The 18,460-nt window shown below is 53.3% G+C and overlaps 2 protein-coding genes and 1 non-coding gene across 9 annotated transcripts in view; 1 reads left to right on the top strand and 2 right to left on the bottom strand.

The window, feature by feature from the left end:
- SRRD (SRR1 domain containing) overlaps positions 1-13,498 on the top strand; it is a 21,543-nt gene extending 8,045 nt beyond the window's left edge. The window contains exons 2-8 of one of the 2 annotated variants that reach the window (XR_006341000.1): positions 7,795-7,835; positions 9,271-9,530; positions 9,604-9,702; positions 10,370-10,524; positions 10,928-10,973; positions 11,310-11,935; positions 12,812-13,498. Coding sequence is in view for 1 of the 2 variants with exons in the window: in XM_043901497.1 (XP_043757432.1) it covers positions 7,795-7,835; positions 9,271-9,530; positions 9,604-9,702; positions 10,370-10,524; positions 10,928-10,973; positions 11,310-11,519 (811 nt within the window). In the remaining variant the exon portion in view is untranslated. Of the gene's footprint in view, positions 1-7,794; positions 7,836-9,270; positions 9,531-9,603; positions 9,703-10,369; positions 10,525-10,927; positions 10,974-11,309; positions 12,169-12,811 lie in introns of those variants that run through there. The other variant, XM_043901497.1, reaches the window with a different exon arrangement.
- Positions 3,495-3,627, bottom strand: LOC122695893. Its single transcript, XR_006341630.1, has one exon. It is a non-coding gene; the product is annotated as a small nucleolar RNA SNORA1 (small nucleolar RNA).
- The window catches only part of TFIP11 (tuftelin interacting protein 11), a 25,223-nt gene continuing 18,334 nt past the window's right edge, over positions 11,572-18,460 (bottom strand). For all 6 annotated transcript variants that reach the window (XM_043901478.1, XM_043901481.1, XM_043901480.1 and 3 more), the window contains exons 5-13: positions 17,978-18,105; positions 17,478-17,630; positions 15,582-16,109; positions 15,358-15,464; positions 14,606-14,774; positions 14,063-14,306; positions 13,583-13,725; positions 13,054-13,219; positions 11,572-11,976 (exon numbers count right to left, since the gene is read on the bottom strand). In XM_043901478.1, coding sequence (XP_043757413.1) covers positions 11,621-11,976; positions 13,054-13,219; positions 13,583-13,725; positions 14,063-14,306; positions 14,606-14,774; positions 15,358-15,464; positions 15,582-16,109; positions 17,478-17,630; positions 17,978-18,105 — 1,994 coding nt within the window. In that variant the 3' untranslated portion in view covers positions 11,572-11,620. The remainder of the gene's footprint in view (positions 11,977-13,053; positions 13,220-13,582; positions 13,726-14,062; positions 14,307-14,605; positions 14,775-15,357; positions 15,465-15,581; positions 16,110-17,477; positions 17,631-17,977; positions 18,106-18,460) is intronic.

Here is an 18,460-nt window from a genome sequence, read left to right as displayed (position 1 = left end):
GGTTGCCATTTCCTTCTCCAGCGCATGAAAGGGAAAAGTGAAAGTGAAGTTGCTCAGTCATGTTTGACTCTTAGCGACCCCATAGCCTGCAGCCCACCAGGCTCCTCCGTCCATGGGATTTTCCAGGCAAGAGTACTGGAGTGGGGTTGCCATTGCCTTCTCCGAGCCTGTTGTTTAGTCCCCATGTAATCATTTTGTTTTTTTCTCGTTTCTGTTTCTGTGATTAATTTCTAGTTTCATGCCATTTTGGTCAGGAAGGATGCTTGAGATAATTTCCATGTTCTTAAATTTGTTGAGGCTTGTTTTGTACCCTAGTATGTGGTGAATCCTAGAGAGTGTTCCATGTGTAGTTGAAAAGAATGTGTATTCTGGGATATTTTTTGGATGTAATGTTCTAAAAATACCAATTAAGTCCTAACTGTCCCTTTTGTATCCTTTAGTATCTCTGTTACTTTATTGATCTTCTATTCAGGAGATTTGTTCATTGACGGGAGTGGGATGCTAAAGTCTCCCACTGTTCCTGGATGTCTGTCAGTTTCTCCCTTTATGTCTGTTAGTGTTTGTTCTGTGTATGGGTGCCCCCATATATTAGCTGCACTCGTGTTGACGAGTGTAAAATCTTCTTCTGTCGGTCCTTATATCATCATACAGTGTCCTTCTTTATCTTTCTGTACGTCCTTTGTTGTAAAGGCTGTTTTGTCTGATGTTAGTATTGCAGCCCCTGCTTTCTTGTCACTTCCGTTTGCATGAAATATCTTTTTCTATCCCCACTTTCCATCTGTATGTGTCCTTTGCCCTAAAGTGGGTCTTTTGTGACCAGTGTATTATAGGCTCTTGTTTGGGGGTGGTTTTTTGTTTTGTTTTTTTTTAAAATCCAGTGTGCCACTCTGTGTCTTTTAATTGCAGCATTTGGTCCATTGACATTTAAGGTAATTCTTGATAGATATGTATTTATCACCATTTTAAATCTTGTTTTCCCTTTGATTTTATGTTTCTTCTTTGTCCCTTTTTGTTTCTTTTGTGGTTTGATGATTTTCTTCTCTCTTGTTTATGTTCTCTCCTTTTTGGTTCTTGTGAATCTGTTGTATGTTTTTGATTTGTGGTTACCCTGTTTTTCAAGTATGTTAACCCCTTCCTGTATTTGCTTGTCTTAGACTGGTAGTCATATAGGCTCAAACACATTATAGAGGGGATATAATCTATTTTCTTACTCTCCTTCCCCACGTTTTATGATTTTGATTGCCTCTTTTACATCTTTATGTTCATCCTCCATTCACTGTGATTATCACTCATAGAAGATTTTTAGATTTTTTAAAAAGTCTATTTACTGGCTTATTTACATGATTTACTTTCCCATTGTGATTTCCTCTTTATTAACATTTCCTTTAGGATAGGTTTAGAATTGCTGTATTTTTTTAGTTTTTGCTTATTTAAGAAATTCTCTGTCTATTCTAAGTGATAATCTTGCTGGATAGACTATCCTCGGTTACAGATCTTTCCCTTTTAGGACTTTGAATCTATCGTACCACTGTAAGATAGATTTCTGGCCTGTAACATTTCTGTAGAGAAATTGTCTGCTGGCCTTGTTGCGGGGTGGGGGGGGTGGGGTGGGGGGGGGGTGGGGGGGGCAGTTCCCTTAAAATTTGTTGTTTAGCTGCTGAGTCTTGTCCTAGTCTCTGCAACCCCGTGGACTGTAGCCCGCCAGGCTTCTCTGTCCATGGGATTTCCCAGGCAAGAACACTGGAGTGGGTTGCCATTTCCTTCTCCAGGGGATCTTCCTGACCCAGGGATCAAACTCGTGTCTCTTACATTGGCAGGCAGGTTCTTTATCACCGAGCCGCCGGTTTTTCTCTTGCTGCCTTTAGAACTTCTCTTTAACTTTTGCCGTGGTGGTGGCGGGATACCGGATGGGAGTAGAGGCCCAGACGGCACCAGCGACCAGGAGCGGAGGTGTGGAGCTGGGTACCGCGCGGGATCCGGGCGTTTGGGGGGACCACAGCGGCATCTGGGGGTCAGTTGTGCTGGTGACTTGTCCGGAGGTGAAGGGCCTTCAGTGAGACGGCAGCACAGAGTGTCCCGCTCGATCCCGCCCTACCCACCCCATCTTAAAAGGGCCCTTCCTTAAAAGTCCCCTTTGGTCCTGGGAATCCTCGATTCCCGGAAAGCCAGTTGATCTTCAGTCACTTTTTGGAGCTGGAGGATCTGTTGGACTTGGCATACCCCGTGGCCCACCACCTCCACGGGGACCTCTCTCTCCTTTTTCACCCGAGGGTCGGAGGACCTTGAGTTAAAGTGATGTTTTTCAGTGTCTGAGAATGTTCCCAATCTTTTAGCCTGAAATCATTAGTGATATTACTGTTTCATTTCTCCTTTTATTTCCGTTCCAAACATGCTTTTTTAGAGGCATAATTTCTGCTGATGCATTGTACACATGCTCTTTTATTTCATCTCCTGCCACTAATTTTTGGTTGTTTTAATATTTATTTATTTTTGGCTGCACTGGGACTTCGTTGCTGCGGGGGCTACTCTCTAGTTGTGGTGGGCAGGCTAGCTGCCCCATGGCGTGTTTTTCTTCCCAGACCAGGGATCAAACCCCGTGTCCCCTGCATTGGCAGATGGGTTCTTAACCACTGGACCACTAGAGGGGTCTTCCTGCCACTATGCTGATGACAGGTACCAGAACTGTAAACACCAGAGGAGAAAGGGCACTCACTGCAGCCTTGCAGGATGCCGTTTCTCTGGAAGGGCAAGGCCGGTTTTTGGAGTCAGAGGACATACAGCTGCCATTGAGCGAGCACCAGAGGTCAGAGGTCACTCTGAACAGCTAGGAGGATTCTCCTGTTGCCTGGGAGAGCTGACCCACTTCGGGAGCGGAAGCCACGAGAGCCGCAAGCTGGTGGGAACACTTCAGGGACCGTTCGATGAGTTGCTTCTGGCTGAGTGAGGACTAGTGTGTCGGTCTCAGAGAGACTCCTGGGGCTGCTGTCCCAGGGCAGCCCCCAAACTTCCCTGGCCTTTACCTCCAGGAACCCCACCAGGGTCTTACGGTGAAGAGCCAAGCAGAGTCACCTGGTGCCTCTGGCAGAGGGAAGAAAACTGTTTAAAATACACCCAGCGCATTATTTGTCACAACGGCTTGACTCTGTCTCCGGTGAAGACGCTGTCTGTCTGTAGCCTTGATTATGTTCTGTTCCATCTATACCTGCTCTGTTGATAGTTATGTTAGTGGAGGCTGGATTTTGTCAAACGCTCTTTCTGCATCTATGGAGATGGTCAGAGGATTTATCCTTCATTTTGGTAATGTGCTCTATCATTACGTTGGCTTTGCGTTCCTGGCGTAAATCCCAGTTAATTGTGGTGTATGTTCCCTTTAATGTGTTGCTGAATTCGGTCTCCTAGTATTTTTTTTTTTTTTACATTGGTGTTTATTCCTTCATCTTTCCTAATATCGAAAAGCCATATTATATCCAGTTTTTACTCACGAGCCTAGCAAAAAATGTTACAGGTCTCATTGTCATCACTGCAATAAAACTACAGGGATAGAAGCAAAACCTGTGTTCTCAGTGTAGCCATCTCCTAGTATTTTTGATGAGCATTTTTGTGTCTGTCTTCATCGGGGTGTTGGCCTATGATTTCCTTTCCTTACGGTATCCTTGTCTGCTTATGGTATCAGGGTTATGCTGGCCTCATGAAGTGAGTTTGGAGTGTTCCCTCCTCCTCTATTTTTGGGAGGGTTTAAGAAGGATCCCTATCACTTCTTCTTTGAATGTCTGGTAGAATTCACCAATCTAACTGGTCCTGAACTTTTTGTTACAGGTTTTTAATTACTTATTCATCCTCCTGACTAGTAATCAGTCTGTTCAGATTTTCTGTTTCTTCATGATTAAGTCTTGGAAAAATGTATTTCTAGGCATTTATCCATTTCTTTGAGCTTCCCTGGTGGCTTAGAGGGTAAAGTGTCTGCCTACAAGGCAGGAGACCTTGGTTCGATCCCTGGGTCGGGACCATCCCCTGGAGAAGGAAATGGCAACCCACTCCAGTATTCTTGCCTGGGACTGTGGCTCAGATCATGAACTCCTTATTGCCAAATTCAGACTTAAATTGAATAAAGTAGGGAAAACCACTAGACCATTCAGGTATAACCTAAATCAAATCCCTTATGATTATACAGTGGAAGTGAGAAATAGATTTAAGGAACTAGATCTGATAGACAGAGTGCCTGATGAACTACGGACGGAGGTTCATGACATTGTACAGGAGTCAGGGATTAAGACCATCCCCATGGAAAAGAAATGCAAAAAAGCAAAATGGCTGTCTGAGGAGGCCTTACAAACAGCTGTGAAAAGAAGGGAAGTGAAAAGCAAAGGAGAAAAGGAAAGATATTCCCATCTGAATGCAGAGTTCCAAAGAATAGCGAGGAGAGATAAAAAAAGCCTTCCTCAGCGATCAGTGCAAAGAAATAGAGGAAAACAACAGAATGGGAAAGACTAGAGATCTCTTCAAGAAAATTAGAGATACCAAGGAAACATTTCATGCAAAGATGGGTTCGATAAAGGACAGAAATGGTATGGACCTAACAGAAGCAGAAGATATTAAAAAGAGGTGGCAAGAATACACAGAAGAACTGTACAAAAAAGATCTTAATGACCCAGATTAACACGATGGTGTGATCACTCACCTAGAGCCAGACATCCTGGAATGTGAAGTCAAGTGGGCCTTAGAAAGCATCACTACAAACAAAGCTAGTGGAGGTGATGGAATTCCAGTTGAGTTATTTGAAATCCTGAAAGATGATGCTGTGAAAGTGCTGCACTCAATATGCCAGCAAATTTGGAAAACTCAGCAGTGGCCACAGGACTGGAAAAGGTCAGTTTTCATTCCAGTCCCAAAGAAGGGCAATGCCAAAGAATGTTCAAACTACCTCATGCTCGAATGCACTCATCTCACACGCTAGTAAGTGAAAGTGAAGTCGCTCAGTCGTGTCCGACTCACAGTGACCCCATGGACTGCAGCCTACAAGGCTCCTCCGTCCGTGGGATTTTCCAGGCAAGAATACTGGAGTGGGTTGCCATTTTCCTCTCCAGGAAAGTAATGCTCAAAATTCTCTAAGTCAGGCTTCAGCAGTACATGAACTGTGAACTTCCAGATGTTCAAGATGGTTTTAGAAAAGGCAGAGGAACCAGAGATCAAATTGCCAACATCCGCTGGATCATAGAGAAAGCAAGAGAGTTCCAGAAAAACATCTATTTCTGCTTTATTGATTATGCCAAAGCCTTTGTGTGGATCACAATAAACTGTGGAAAATTCTGAAAGAGATGGGAATACCAGACTATCTGACCTGTCTCTTGAGAAACCTGTATGCAGGTCAGGAAGCAACAGTTAGAACTGGACATGGAACAACAGACTGGTTCCAAATAGGAAAAGGAGTACGTCAAGGCTGTATATTGTCACCCTGCTTATTTAACTTATATGCAGAGTACGTCATGAGAAACGCTGGGCTGGAGGAAGCACAAGCTGAAATCAAGATTGCCGGGAGAAATATCAATAACCTCAGATATGCAGATGACATCACCCTTATGGCAGAAAGTGAAGAGGAACTAAAAAAGCTCTTGATGAAAGTGAAGGAGGAAAGTGAAAAAGTTGGCTTAAAGCTCAACATTCAGAAAACTAAGATCATGGCATCTGGTCCCATCACTTCATGGGAAATAGATGGGGAGACAGTGGAAGCAGTGTCAGACTTTATTTTGGGGGGCTTCAAAATCACTGAGGATGGTGATTGCAGCCATGAAATTAAAAGACGCTTACTCCTTGGAAGGAAAGTTATGACCAACCTGGACAGCATATTAAAAAGCAGAGACATTACTTTGCCAACAAAGGTTCATCTAGTCAAGGCTATGGTTTTTCCAGTGGTCATGTATGGATGTGAGTTGGACGGTGAAGAAAGCTGAGCGCTGAGGAATTGATGCTTTTGAACTGTGGTGTTGGAGAAGACTCTTCAGAGTCCCTTGGACTGCAAGGAGATCCAACCAGTCCATCCTGAAGGAGATCAGTCCTGGGTGTTCATGGAAGGACTGATGTTGAAGCTGAAACTACAATACTTTGGCCACCTCATGCAAAGAGTTGACTCATTGGAAAAGACCCTGATGCTGGGAAGGATTGAGGGCAGGAGGAGAAGGGGATGACAGAGGATGAGATGGCTGGATGACATCACCGACTTGATGGACATGAGTTTGGGTAAACTCCGGGATTCGGTGATGGACAGGGAGGCCTGGCGTGCTGCGATTCATGGGGTCGCAGTCGGACACGACTGAGCAGCTGAACTGAACTGATCCATTTCTTCTGGGCCATCCAGTTTGTTGGCCTTTAACTGTTCATGGTAGTCTCCTATGGTTCTGTGTATGTCTGTGGTACCAGTTGTAATGTATCCTTTTTCATTTCTGATTTTTGAGCCTTTTTTTTTTTTTCTTGGCGAGTCTAGCTAATGGTTTGTCCATTTTGTTTTATCTTTTCAAAGAACCAGCTCTTCGTTTTATTGATCTTCTCTATTTTTTGTAACTAGTTTTATTTCAGTGTGTGTGTGTGTATTTGGCTGTGATGGGCCTCCTCTGCTGCTTGGGCTTTTCTCGCGTTGGTGGAGGGCGGGCCTCTAACTGCAGTGGCTTCTCCTGTGGTGGAGCACAGGCCCTTGGGCGTGCAGGCTTCAGGAGTCGAGGCACGTGGGCTCGGGCCTTGCAGGTCGAGGGCCCCGGTTCACAGGCTCCGTCTTGGACTTGCTCCGTGGCACGTGGGATCTTCCTGGATCAGGGATGAAACCCATGTCTCCGGCATTGGCAGGAGGATTCTTTACCACTGAGCCACCAGGGAAGCCCTCTATTTTCCTTTTAATTTCAATTTCCTTCACATCTGCTCTGCTCGTTCTTTCCTTCTACTGACTTTGTTCTTTTTTAGTTCCTTGAGGTGTAAAGTTGTTTGAGACTTTTCTTGAGGTTTATCGCTGTGAACATCCCTCTTAGGATAGCTTTTGCTGCAGCCCATAAAGTCTTGCTATATCCCTGTTTTAAAGTCTGTTTTATCTGATAGAAATATAACTCTTCCCACTTTCCTCTGGTTTACATTTGCATGGACTATCTTTTTCTGTCCCTTCCATTTTCACTCTGCGTATCCTTATGTCAGAAATGATTCTCTTAGAGGCAGCAAATGGATGCTCTCTCAGTCCATTTAGCCACTCTGTGTCTTTTGACTGGAGAATCCATTCAGTTCATTTAACTGTTGACTGTGTGTTGCTCTGGTCTGTGGAAAACAGCTGACTTTAGAGAAAGCCTCGACACTTGGTTTTGCCCCTTCCACTTTCCCCGTGGGGTTATCTGTAGCAACACGGCCGCTGACTGAGGCCTGCTCTGTAGGAGGCACCGTGCTGCATGTTCCCCATTTCACCCCTGCCGTAGCCCTGTGATGGGTGCGGTTCTCACCCGTTTTAGGGATGAGGGCACAGAAGTGCGGACAGGCTCAGTCTCCAAGTTTAGCCACTGTTTGTGGAGCTGCCCCCGTGTGCCAAGACCCAGACGTGTCCCTGTGAACCGGGGGCCTCCTCCGGGAAGCCCTCTCCCCGCCCTCTCTGGGCCAAGCAGCTCCGCGCTGGCCGTGTCCCCCGGGCACCCTGCTCCAGGCTGACGGGTGGACTCTGCGTCTGAGCGTGCGCCCCCTCCCCACCTCCTGATCCCGGTCAGGAGGCAGTCCCTGTCAGGGAGCCCTGAAAAGGGCAAGAGGTGACCAAGCCACTTTTTTTCTCAACAGGGAGGACCTGGTTATCTCTGACTTCTGGAGCTCAGCACTAGGTGGGTACCGTGGGCTCAGGCTGGAGGCGCCGGGGTGGGCGGAGGGCCCAAAGGTGGGCCAAGCAAGGAATCCAGCTCTGGTCGGGTGACGTCTGCTTCACGGGGGGTGTCCATGCTGGGGTCTCATGCTAACTGTCCGCCCCCTTTAAAACTGTGTCTTCTGGCACTTAACCCTGGTCCTCAGCTTCTGTATCTGTGGAGTGGACTCGAAAATGTCCGCATCCTGTAGTGTAAGTGTAAATGAAGCGTTTGGCGAAGTGCTCACAGCGGTGACTGCGTGCTGCAGGGGAGCAGGGGGTGTTGGCTTCCAGCCGTGCTGCTGAAATTGACGTTTATCCTGCGCTCTTCCCTGACCTTACACGGCTGTTAAAGTCTCTTCCTAAACACGACGGGTGATAACACAAGTATACCATAGTTATAGTCTTTATGGTGAGACTTTTTACTTTTTTGTAAATTATACATAGTTTTTCTTTTTTAAAAAAAAGTAATCAGAACTTTTGACTTTTTTTGGCTGTATTGTGAGGCTTGTGAGAGCTCAGCTCCCTGACCAATGATCAAACTTGCGCCCCCTGCAGTGGACGTGCAGTCCTAACCACTGGACCCCCAGGGAAGTCCCAATATACGTAACTTTTCATGCATAAAGCTTTTTACCAAATTTAAGGTACTGTTCTTAGTATATATTCCCAGAGGTGGAAGTGGTCGGCTTGCTATCCACTTTCAGGTGGTTTTCCAGAAAGCGTTCACGGATTCTTTGAGCAGCGTGGATGCGGAGAGCCAGCTATCTACCTAACCTTCTGTAGCCTGGGTCTTATTTCAAGGTGTCTTTGCTGATAAGTCAACGTTGGTATCTCATTATGGGAATAGATACATGGCTGTTTGCGTTGTTTTGTTCTGCATACAGATCTGTTCTACTGAATTCAATGCCAGTGACAGAAAAGGAGAGCAGAGAACTCACCGCCCTGTGAAACAATTTAGACAGAGCATTTTTCCTTAGTCTCTAGACACCCCAGCGTACCTTTTTCTCCTTTTAATTTTTTACATGTTAAATATCTTACTCCCAGTTATTTATAGGATCATTTTGAGAGTTCTAGTCTTCTTTTATTAGAAAATTAGGTATTTCAGACCACAGTTGCATGTACTGGTTCCCTCTTACTAAACTAGGATGAGTTAATACAAGCTTTAGATGGACATCGTGGCCACGGATGAACCTGACTTTTGCTTGAAACATTCTCTTAGTTGAGGCCATGGGTACCCAGGCGCCGGCCACTGTCAGCTTGGGGTGGGCACGGCTGCACGCCCCCACGTGTCCTGGGTGGGAGGCCAGCAGCCCCTTCTCTGGGGAGTGGAGGCTTCTGCGCCCTGCTCCCCGGGCCGTGGATGGTTTAGCTCCTGGGTCACAGCACGCCCTCTGACTGCGCAGGGCCTGCTCTTTCAGAAACCATCACCGGGTGTCTCCAGAAACACCTGGAGCAGCTGAGGGCCCCCGAGGGGCCTCTCTCGGAAGCCCTGGGACACCTGCATCTCGACGCCCCCCTGGTGGAGGCAGACGCAGCCCCTGGCCCCGTCCCGGAAGAGACCCTGGTCCCAGGGACCTGCTGCCTCAAGTGTGTGTGTTACGGCGTCGGGAACTTCGCCAGCTGCTCCACAGCTAGAAGCCAGCTGGCGTTTTTGCTTCTGCTTCTGGAGCGGTGCCAGGTGAGTGTCCTCCGGTACCATCCCCCTCCTGGGTCTCCCGCACACTGACTGAGCCACGCGTCGCCCTCTGCAGGTTCCCAGGAGTCACTGCTGGGTGTACGACCCTCTGTTCAGTCAGCTAGAAGTCGCGGTTCTCAGCGCCCTGGGCCTGGTGGTTCTCAGGGAGAACGAGGTACGTGGCGAGGCCGCGGGGTCTGTCCGTCCCGTGTGGACCTGTGTGGTCCTGAAGGAGGAAGCCAGAGGGAGGCCGCAGCGTGTGCGGTGTGCGCGATTGTACCGACTATGATCAGGGTGGTGGGTGGTGTCGCTGCTGGAGGGGAAGAGGGCGCGGCCTCTGCACCACGGGAGGCCCTGCTGCTGGAGGTGCCCTGTCCCCGGGCCAGGAGGCTGCAGCCCAGCCCCGGCTGAGTTGTGGCTGAATCCTCAGATGGGGGGATCTCTGAGACCTTCGGAAAGAAGGCTCTCCAGAGGGGGTGACTGGACCCCAAGGTAACGTTTGGAAAGGCCCAAGTCATGATGGGGAGCTGCAGAGTGACATGGGACACGTGTGTTCAGCAGACCTGAGTTTTCTGGGTTTCTGGATGTCCCGATTTAGTCTCGTGTGATTCTGTAGCTGTCGCCCGCACGGGGAGGGAACGCAGGGCGATGCAGGAGGAGTGTCTCTGGTGCTTGAGGTCGCCGCCCCCTCCGCCTCTTAGCTGCAGACGGGGAACGTGTGCAGGCGGGAGGCGAACGGCAGACTGGGCGCGGCCCTGTCGTGGGGTGAGTGTGCGGCTGGCTAGGACTGCGCCCCCACCTTGCTGTAGACCTGTGTTCACCCCGTGCACGTTGGACCCCAGGAAGGGAAGCGGAGCGTGTGCGGGGAGCCCACCGTCTTCTACATGCCGCACTGCGGGACGGCACTCTATAACAACCTGCTGTGGAGGAACTGGTCGGTGGACGCCCTCTCCAAGGTGGTCATCATCGGCAACAGCTTCAGGGGGCTCGAGGAGAGGTGAGCGGGGGCGCCGGGGTGAACCCGGTCCTCAGGGCACCTGGACAGAGGGCTGGGCTGGGAGATGTCAGACTGGGTCACGCTGGGAAGCAGGGTGTCTTTCTGCAAATAATTTCTCCCTTCCCTTAGGACGGGCAGAGACGGCTTTTCTAAATGGGGGAAAACAGTCATTTCTTACAACTAACAGTATTCTCGGCCTGCGTCACACATCCTGTCGCTTCTCCCTAAGGAGATGGGCAGTGGCTGGGGCATTTACACCTGCTGCCAAATATTTGACCTCCTCTACACCCCCATTTTAGAAGATTTCTTGCTCTATTTAAGTCGTCTTGCCTTTCTGTGTCTTAAGGGGAACGAATCTGGTCTCATACTGCCTAATCATGTTTTTAACAATTTTGGTTTCTAGGTTGTTGACAAGGATTCTGCATAAACATTACCCATACGTTGCAAAGGTACCTGCCTGAGTGGAGGGGCTGGGGCGGACAGCCTGGGAAGCCTTACTGTGGGGAATCCCGCCTTCACCTGTAGTGGTGGCTGCTTGTGAGGGCCTGTGGTCCGGAAAGCTATGTTTTTTTTTCAGTGCGTCTCCTAATTTTTTCTTAATTTCCTCTGTTCTCAGTATTTGACCCAACTTATGCACTGTCCTTGGGGGTTCCAACTCATTGCACTAAGTACTAAAAATACCTTATTCCTTAGAAAGAGTGACGCGTAAACCAGGACTCTAACCCCGGAGGGTGGGACTTACCGCGCCTGCCCAGCTTGTTTAACTTTTGAATCTTTCTGCTCAGATTCTGACAGGCCTGGAGGAGGTGGTGTTCCCTCAGACCCCAAGGTACATGGACGTATTTAACGATACCTCCGTCCACTGGTTTCCTGTGCAAAAGCTAACCCAGCTGCCCACGGACACTTGGGCGTTTCGGGAAGAGCCAGATTACCAGGACTGTGAGGACCTCGAGATCATCAGGAAGAAGACAGGGGAGCCTCCCGCGCTGACCTGAGCTGGCTGTGAGGGGATGCGGGGCGCCCTCAGAGAGCAGGGAGCACACTGGCTCTGATGCAGACACCGTTTATTCCCCGGCGCACCCCCAGCAGGCGCGGCCTACTTGGCCATGTCGATGAGGCTCTGCAGCGAGGTGGGCACCCAGGTCTTCTCGCCCTGCACGAACACCACGCCCCGGTCGATGTAGATGACGATGCGGCCGAAGGTGTACAGCTGCTTGCCCTCGTGCCGCTTCCCGATGACCGGCATGAAGACGATGTTGTGCTCCTCGGCCTTGGTCTCGATGAGGTCCTTGAAGTTCATGGGCACGGCGCTGGCAGCCACGCCGATGCCCCGCTGGGCCATGTTCTCAGCCTCGCGCCGCTCCTGCATGGCCTCGTATTGGAAGTCCTTCCTCCGCTCCGTGTGCGTGAGGTAGGCGATGTGCTCGCGCGCACCGGGCTGCATGTAGGCACCTGCGAGACGCGGAGGCGGGGTGAGGGGTGAGGGGCCCACAGACGCCCAGGCGCCGACCCGGGCCCGGGGCACCTCACGGCCCGCCACCGACAGAGCCCCAGGGGCCCTGGGCGGGTGGACAGCTGGTTGCTGCCACGTTAGAGTTTCTGGTTTGTTCCTAATGACCAGAAATTATTAAACACTCAACAACCCTGACAGTCATCAGCCACTGTTTCCCACTTGCTAGGGCTTTCACCCCACACATCCCCAAAGGTTTCAGAACCCTGAAAACATAAGGCTAACACTATCAATAGATGTATCTGGGGGGGCTGAAACACAAATGAAGGGTCCCCAAATGCCCAGCGGTACTGAGGGGTCCAGAGGGGAGACTGTTCCAGGGGCTCACGGTCAGGGTGGCCAAGGAGGAGGTCTGGGGTGTGAGCAGAGAGAGGCTCCCTGGTGTCCCTGGGAGGCCTGGGTGAGCAGGGCTCACCTCACTAAACACAGTATACGGTCTGTGTCGTCCTGTGATAGGCTAAGCAGGAAGAGAAATTACAGCCCAGCTGCCACTCTGTGACCTCGTCTGTGAAAGACAGTCAGACCAGGTGCTTGGCGGCTCTGTTCAGAGGCGAGCGCACTCTGACTCGGGACTGGCTGAGGGGCCCCGAGACCCACCAGGCCGCGGGACCTCCCGAGAGCTGAGTATCACCCAGGGGTGGGTAGTAACTGAGCAGTCAGTGGCCTCCTCCGGACGCACCAGACACCACCTGTACTGAGCGCGGTCTGCAGTCAGTTACCCTGCGCCCCTGGGTCCTTACGGAGACCTGGAAGTGGGGCCTCGCTCCTGTTTCACAGGACAGACGACGGGTCAACTCCTAAGTGTTAGAGGGGCCACCCCGCTCCGGCCGGGCAGATGCTCCGAGGAGCTGCCAGCACAGTGATGACGAGGTGGGCCCGGCTGACGTGCGCCTTGTTCGTGGACAGCGCTCCTCTCGGCCGCAGGAGCCGGGGGGCAGCTGCGGGCTAAGTGACTATGTGGATGGGCCGCGTCCTTGAGCCCACAGGGCCTGAGCTCTGACTCAGTGTGGGCCACTCACCGACGTTGGAGGACACCGCCCTGTTCATGATGTCAAGAGCCTCGTTGAACTTGTCCTTGACAGACGGGTGCGCCAGCACTTGGTCCGAGAACATGGACTTCCAGCCCAGGTACCACTTGGTGATCTCCTCGTAATTGGGGCTGTTGCTCAGCCAGGAGCACAGCACCTGCCCAGAGGACACAGGTGAGGAGCCGAGTCCGCTGCGGCAGCAGGTGGGAGCACAGCTTCCACTTGCTCATCTGGGTCCTGGGCTACAAGCTGGTGACACTTGCAGGGTTTGAGGGGCTGAAGGGGGTCAGCTCAGCAGCGCAGGGCCCTGCACGTAGACGCTGTGTTTTGGCCTCCCACCCCCACCCCCACCCTCGGGCTGCTCTGAGGATCGGGGATGACGGAGGCTGGGTGCTCGGCCCCTGTGGCAAGTGCTCAATAAAGGGTGTGCACTGTGCCCTGCCTGGCCGTGTAGTTTCTTCTTGTGACCCCAGTCACCCCAGCTGTCCCCCCGCACCCCGCAAGCTGACACGGGGCTCACCTGCAGCCACTTGGGGAAGAAGTGCTTTTCGAGGAGACCCACCAGGCTGGAGACGGAGACCATCCCCTCCCAGTCGATGACCCAGTAGAAGGCGTCCATGTGCTGCTGGTGGGGGTTGACGACCAGCTCCCCGAGGCACATCCCTGCAAGAGAAGCCCAGCCTCAGGCACAACCAATGTCCGCCTTCGAGCTGCTGTTCAAGGTCGCATTTAAGCTCTTGACATGGCAATTCTTAAAAACCATTTCCTTCCCTAATCCAGAATTAGCTCTTAGAATCCAGTGGGACAGAAGTTTGAGGACCCCTGTGGCTGCCCTGTCACCAGAGGCCCAAACCAGAGCTTGGGAGGCAGGCGGAGGCTGACCCGGGCAAGGCAGAAAGGCCCAGGTACACTCGGGCTCTGGGCACAGAACTGCACCTCTCAGGGGAGAAGTCTGCGCTGGACGTGGCTGTGCTGCGGGTGGGTTTCCCCGGCTCCTTACCCAGCTTGGGCACGATGTTCTTAACCATGAAGGCCTCCCAGGAGCCGGGGGTGAAGACATCTTTCCAGGGCTGGAGGATGAGCTTGGCCGAGGAGTCGCTGGGATGCCACTTCTGCAGGGCGCTAGCCAGCTTGCTGCGGATGGGGGAGTAGAGTGGCTCCAGGCGCGCCTGCATGAGCGGCAGCCAGGGGTGGACCCACGAGTGGATGGGCACGGTGTCCGTCAGCGGGTTCCAGCTCTCCACCTGCAGGGGGAGCGTGGGGGGCCTGAGTTCACGCAGCCGTTGGGGGGCATGGGCAGATGATGCCCTGCTGGCTGAGCACACGTGTTGGGGAACAGAGTCTCCATTGGACAGGGACACTCAGTCACCAATATACCTATGAAATTTGTATTAAGTCTCAGAAACGGTACAATTCTAAGTCATTAAAGAAACTAAGTAAATGAATGCCCCACAAAGGGGGCTCTGAGGAACAGGCTGGAGCTGAGTGAAAGCCACTGCAGATTAGTGCTGCCCAACCCCGGCCCCTCCCCCCGAGGGCCCACCTCCTTCTGCAGCTTGGGGAAGATGAGCTGCTCCAGGATGTTGTCCAGCACCCACACGGGGATGAGGGGCGCCCAGCTGTCCAGGAAGTCCACCATTGGGTCGCAGTTCCTCGGCTGCCACTGTGCGACAATGCTCCGGACAAACGGCATCCAGACCTCCCAGATCAGCCTGCCAGCGGGCGGGGCAAACACTGGTTATGCGCCTGTCTGGTCCCACTGCCCAGCGCACCCCCGCCCCCACCTCTGGGGCAGGACTGCGGACACGCAGCAGCAGGGCCCTCCCGTCAGGAAACGATCAGCCGGCCCGCAGCTCTCATGGGCTCCCACTCGGCCTCCCTGGCGGGGTGGCTGGGGGCTCACAAGCCCCCCAGGGGTCGTGCGCTTCCCCACCTGGGGCTCTACTGCAGAGTCGACCCCCTCACTTGGGTCACGGCTTCAGCATCACCCTCCGAGACCTGTACCTCCACCTGTACCCACACGTGCACACACAGGTGGCCCCCTTGTCATTCATTCTCAGCCGGGCTGTATCTGTCTGCTCCATTACCACCTGCCTTGTCCCTTCCTGGAGACTGGCCCTGCCTCACTCCCGGGCGAGCCCGGCGAGCAGGACAAGCAGATACTCAGCGCACACGGTGAGGGGAGGGTGAGTGAATCTAAGTTCCCGGAGCAGCGCCTGCAGGTGCCCTGGGGGCCCACACAGGCCGAACCCCGCCGTCCAGCCTGATCGCTCCTTCCATGCCCCCGGGGAGCACCTGTGGAAGGCGTCGGCCGAGAGGTCCTGCCCGCCGTGCGACAGGAGCTGGTCGTTCTCCAGGAGGCCCTTCCACTTGGAGATGGTCTCCGTGCCATAGGTGCAGTCCTGCGGAGGAAGACACGGCGGCTGAGCGCGGCCTGCCGGCCCCTTGCCCTCTGGACCATCTGGAGGCCGGGCCACCCTGGGCGAGAGGCGGTGCGGCGGCCTCCCTGGCCCGCTCACCTTGAGGGGGTCCCAGTCCTTGAAGTAGTCCTTCATGAGCGGGTAGACGATGGCCACGGCCAGGTCCACGCGGTCGGACATCCGGTACTCCTCGTAGTACTTGTCCCGCAGCGTCTGGAAGACGCGTGCGCACTCGTCCAGGGTGAGCGGGTCGCTGCAGCCGGGCTGCAGGCGCCGCTCGCACTCCTCCACCAGCGCCAGCACCTCGCTGAGGCTGGCGATGGCCCGCTGCTCCTGCTGCAGCGCCCCCGCCGCCTTCTCCAGCTCGTGCGTCAGGTTCACCACCACGTCCCGCTCGTACTGCAGCTGCCGGTCGTTGCGGATGATCTCCTGCTCCGTCAGCTCGATGAGCAGCTGCAGGTTGTGCTCCAGCTCGGGCAGCGCGAAGCCGGGCGCCCGGGCCTCCTTGCCGGGCGGGGGCGGCAGCTGCGCCTGCGGCGGGAGCCCGTCGTCGGGGACGCTGTGCTTGTGGCTGATCTGGCTGTAGCTGTAGTAGACCTTCTGCTCCCGGCCCGTCATGTCTATGACCTGGGAGGGGGACGGGCCGCGGGTGAACGCGCGCCACCGCCGCCCGTAAGACGCGCACACGGGAGCCGGGGCGGGCGCCACGCCCGCGGGAGCCTGTGAGCACCACTCGGCGGAGCTGGGGAAGGGTGGTGATCTCAGAGCGGGGTCCGGGCTCAACAGAGGCCCGGGGCCAACCACCAGGGACGGATGGACAAGCCCTCGCCTGAGGCCTCTGGACAGACCAGATGGAAAACTGATGACATACTAATGGGGACTATCTCATTGAGATGAAACTATTTTCATACAAGAGTAGAGGCTGTACCGATTAAAGCAGGCAATAACACAACAAACACAGTCAAAAATACCTTGGTAAAACACACACATTTTGACAAAAAGACCTGAAAAGATATACATCACAGGTGTTAAAACTGGTCATTTGTGGGAAATAAAAGTGTTAATACTTTTGCCTCCATTTTGCAATTGTCTAAAAGGTACTGCATACTGCTCTGTATTAAGAGTTGTTTTGTTTTTTAATGTAAATACATGAAACACACAAACACCACCAAGGCAACCAAGGACATGAGGTAATGTCCCTGTCTGGGTAAGACTGAGGAATGGGAACAGGACGGCACTGAAACGGAAGTGTCACCGTTGCCTGAGCCAAGACTGCGGCCCGGGGCCACCGGAACTGGAACACCTGCAAAGATGTTCACCTCAGCTGCAGCGCTCGGGCCCGCCCAGACCTGTGGCCGCAAAGGCTCCAGCTGCGGCCTGGACGCCGCACTTCCTGCCAGGTCCCCAGAGGACCTGACACCTGACCTTGGCGAACCCACCGTACTCAGTCTGTGACACACACTGACCTCCTGCAGCAGACACCTGTCCCCTGACCCCCGGGACAGTGACAGGAAAACCTGTCTGCACACGACGGCCGAACATCCAGTCACCTTAAGAGGCCACGCGGGGATGCCCCGAGGGCCCCTCCTGGTCAGAGACTGAAAGAGCTTCCAATGCTTGAACCTGGCGACCGCACTTCTAGAAATCTAGCTTTAAGAACTGTCCACAGCACAGACAAGGCTTTACGCACAAAGTAACCTGCCCCAGACCGATCCAGAGATGTTCAAGGTCTAGCAGGAGAATAGCAGCAACTGGCAGCCCCAGAAAGCTGGGAACGTGAGTCGGTTTAGCACTGTCATGTGGGGGCGCGGACAAGGACGAGCCTGAGTGCAGGGAGTGGCCAGAGGCTCTACACACGATAAAGCGCACGCGCTCACCCTCCCACCCCCCGCACAGAAGACCCACAGGAACCTTACGAGCAAGTGACCGCCTCTGGTGTGTGCGGTAACTGCGTCTCCCAGGCCCCATCCTGGGCCGGCATCTACAGGCACCTACCTTGACCTGGGAGAGCTCCTTCTGGGGAGCGCTGAGCTTCTTGCTAATCCTGCCCTTGGCTTTCAGCTCTTCCACGGTCTTGTAGGAATACTTGGGCTTCTTTTTGCTTCCGCTAGGGTCTTTCCTCCATTGGCTCAGCTCCTTCTGAAATTCCTGAGTCAGAGGGACACGGTCCATCAGAAGACGAAAGGGCTGCCAAGACCTCCACACGGGTCCGTGCTGAGGACGGTGCCCTGTGACACTGACCCCTCCGAGGAGGCTGCCTGATACCCACTTCCCCTACAAAGGCGAGACCCTGTCCCCACTCCCCCATTTCTGACCACACTGTGGTTACGCGTGTACTGTGTTCCCTGCTGACGGCGGACAGCAGCCTCTGGCCTGTATCTGGTGCAGTGTGAGATCGACCCTGAACCCCGGACGCTATCTGACCTAATGAACAAGCAGACAGACCAACCCCGACCTACAGGCGCACAGGCCAGCCGGGCCGCCTCCCGACTCACCTCCTCAGCCTCCTCTTCCGAGTCGACCACGGGGAAGTCCTGCAGGGCCTGCGTGGTGCGCTCCGAGCCGTACGCCCCCACCGCGCCCTTCCCTTTCCTCTGCTTGGCCTCGATCGGGTTAATGATGCCTGAGGAATTTCAGAGAGACAGACGTGAGTGGCCGCCGTCGAGTGCGGGTGCACCACTCGGGGAGACCTGCTCCCTGGTCCTTCCACGGGGCAGCACGCCGCCCAGAAGCGGAGCCACTCCTGCCCGCCCCACACAGTCCTGCCGCTGCCATGGAGCAATGTGCCGACAGGAGCGCACTTAGGCCTGAGCGCGGGCTCCAGTTCCACCGGGTTCACTTATTTAGCGGCTGGGAGTCTTCATAACTGACTCCGGCACACCCTGTTCACCTGGAAGCCTATTAACACGGAAGGATAATATGTTGATTCTGATTGAAGAGAGGTGGGGCTGCCATTTAAACTCCATCTGTTTTCTTAT

Source organism: Cervus elaphus, chromosome 5, assembly GCF_910594005.1.
Source record: "Cervus elaphus chromosome 5, mCerEla1.1, whole genome shotgun sequence".
NCBI classification, from domain to species: Eukaryota; Metazoa; Chordata; class Mammalia; order Artiodactyla; family Cervidae; genus Cervus; species Cervus elaphus.
This window is presented reverse-complemented; position numbering and strand designations above follow the sequence as displayed.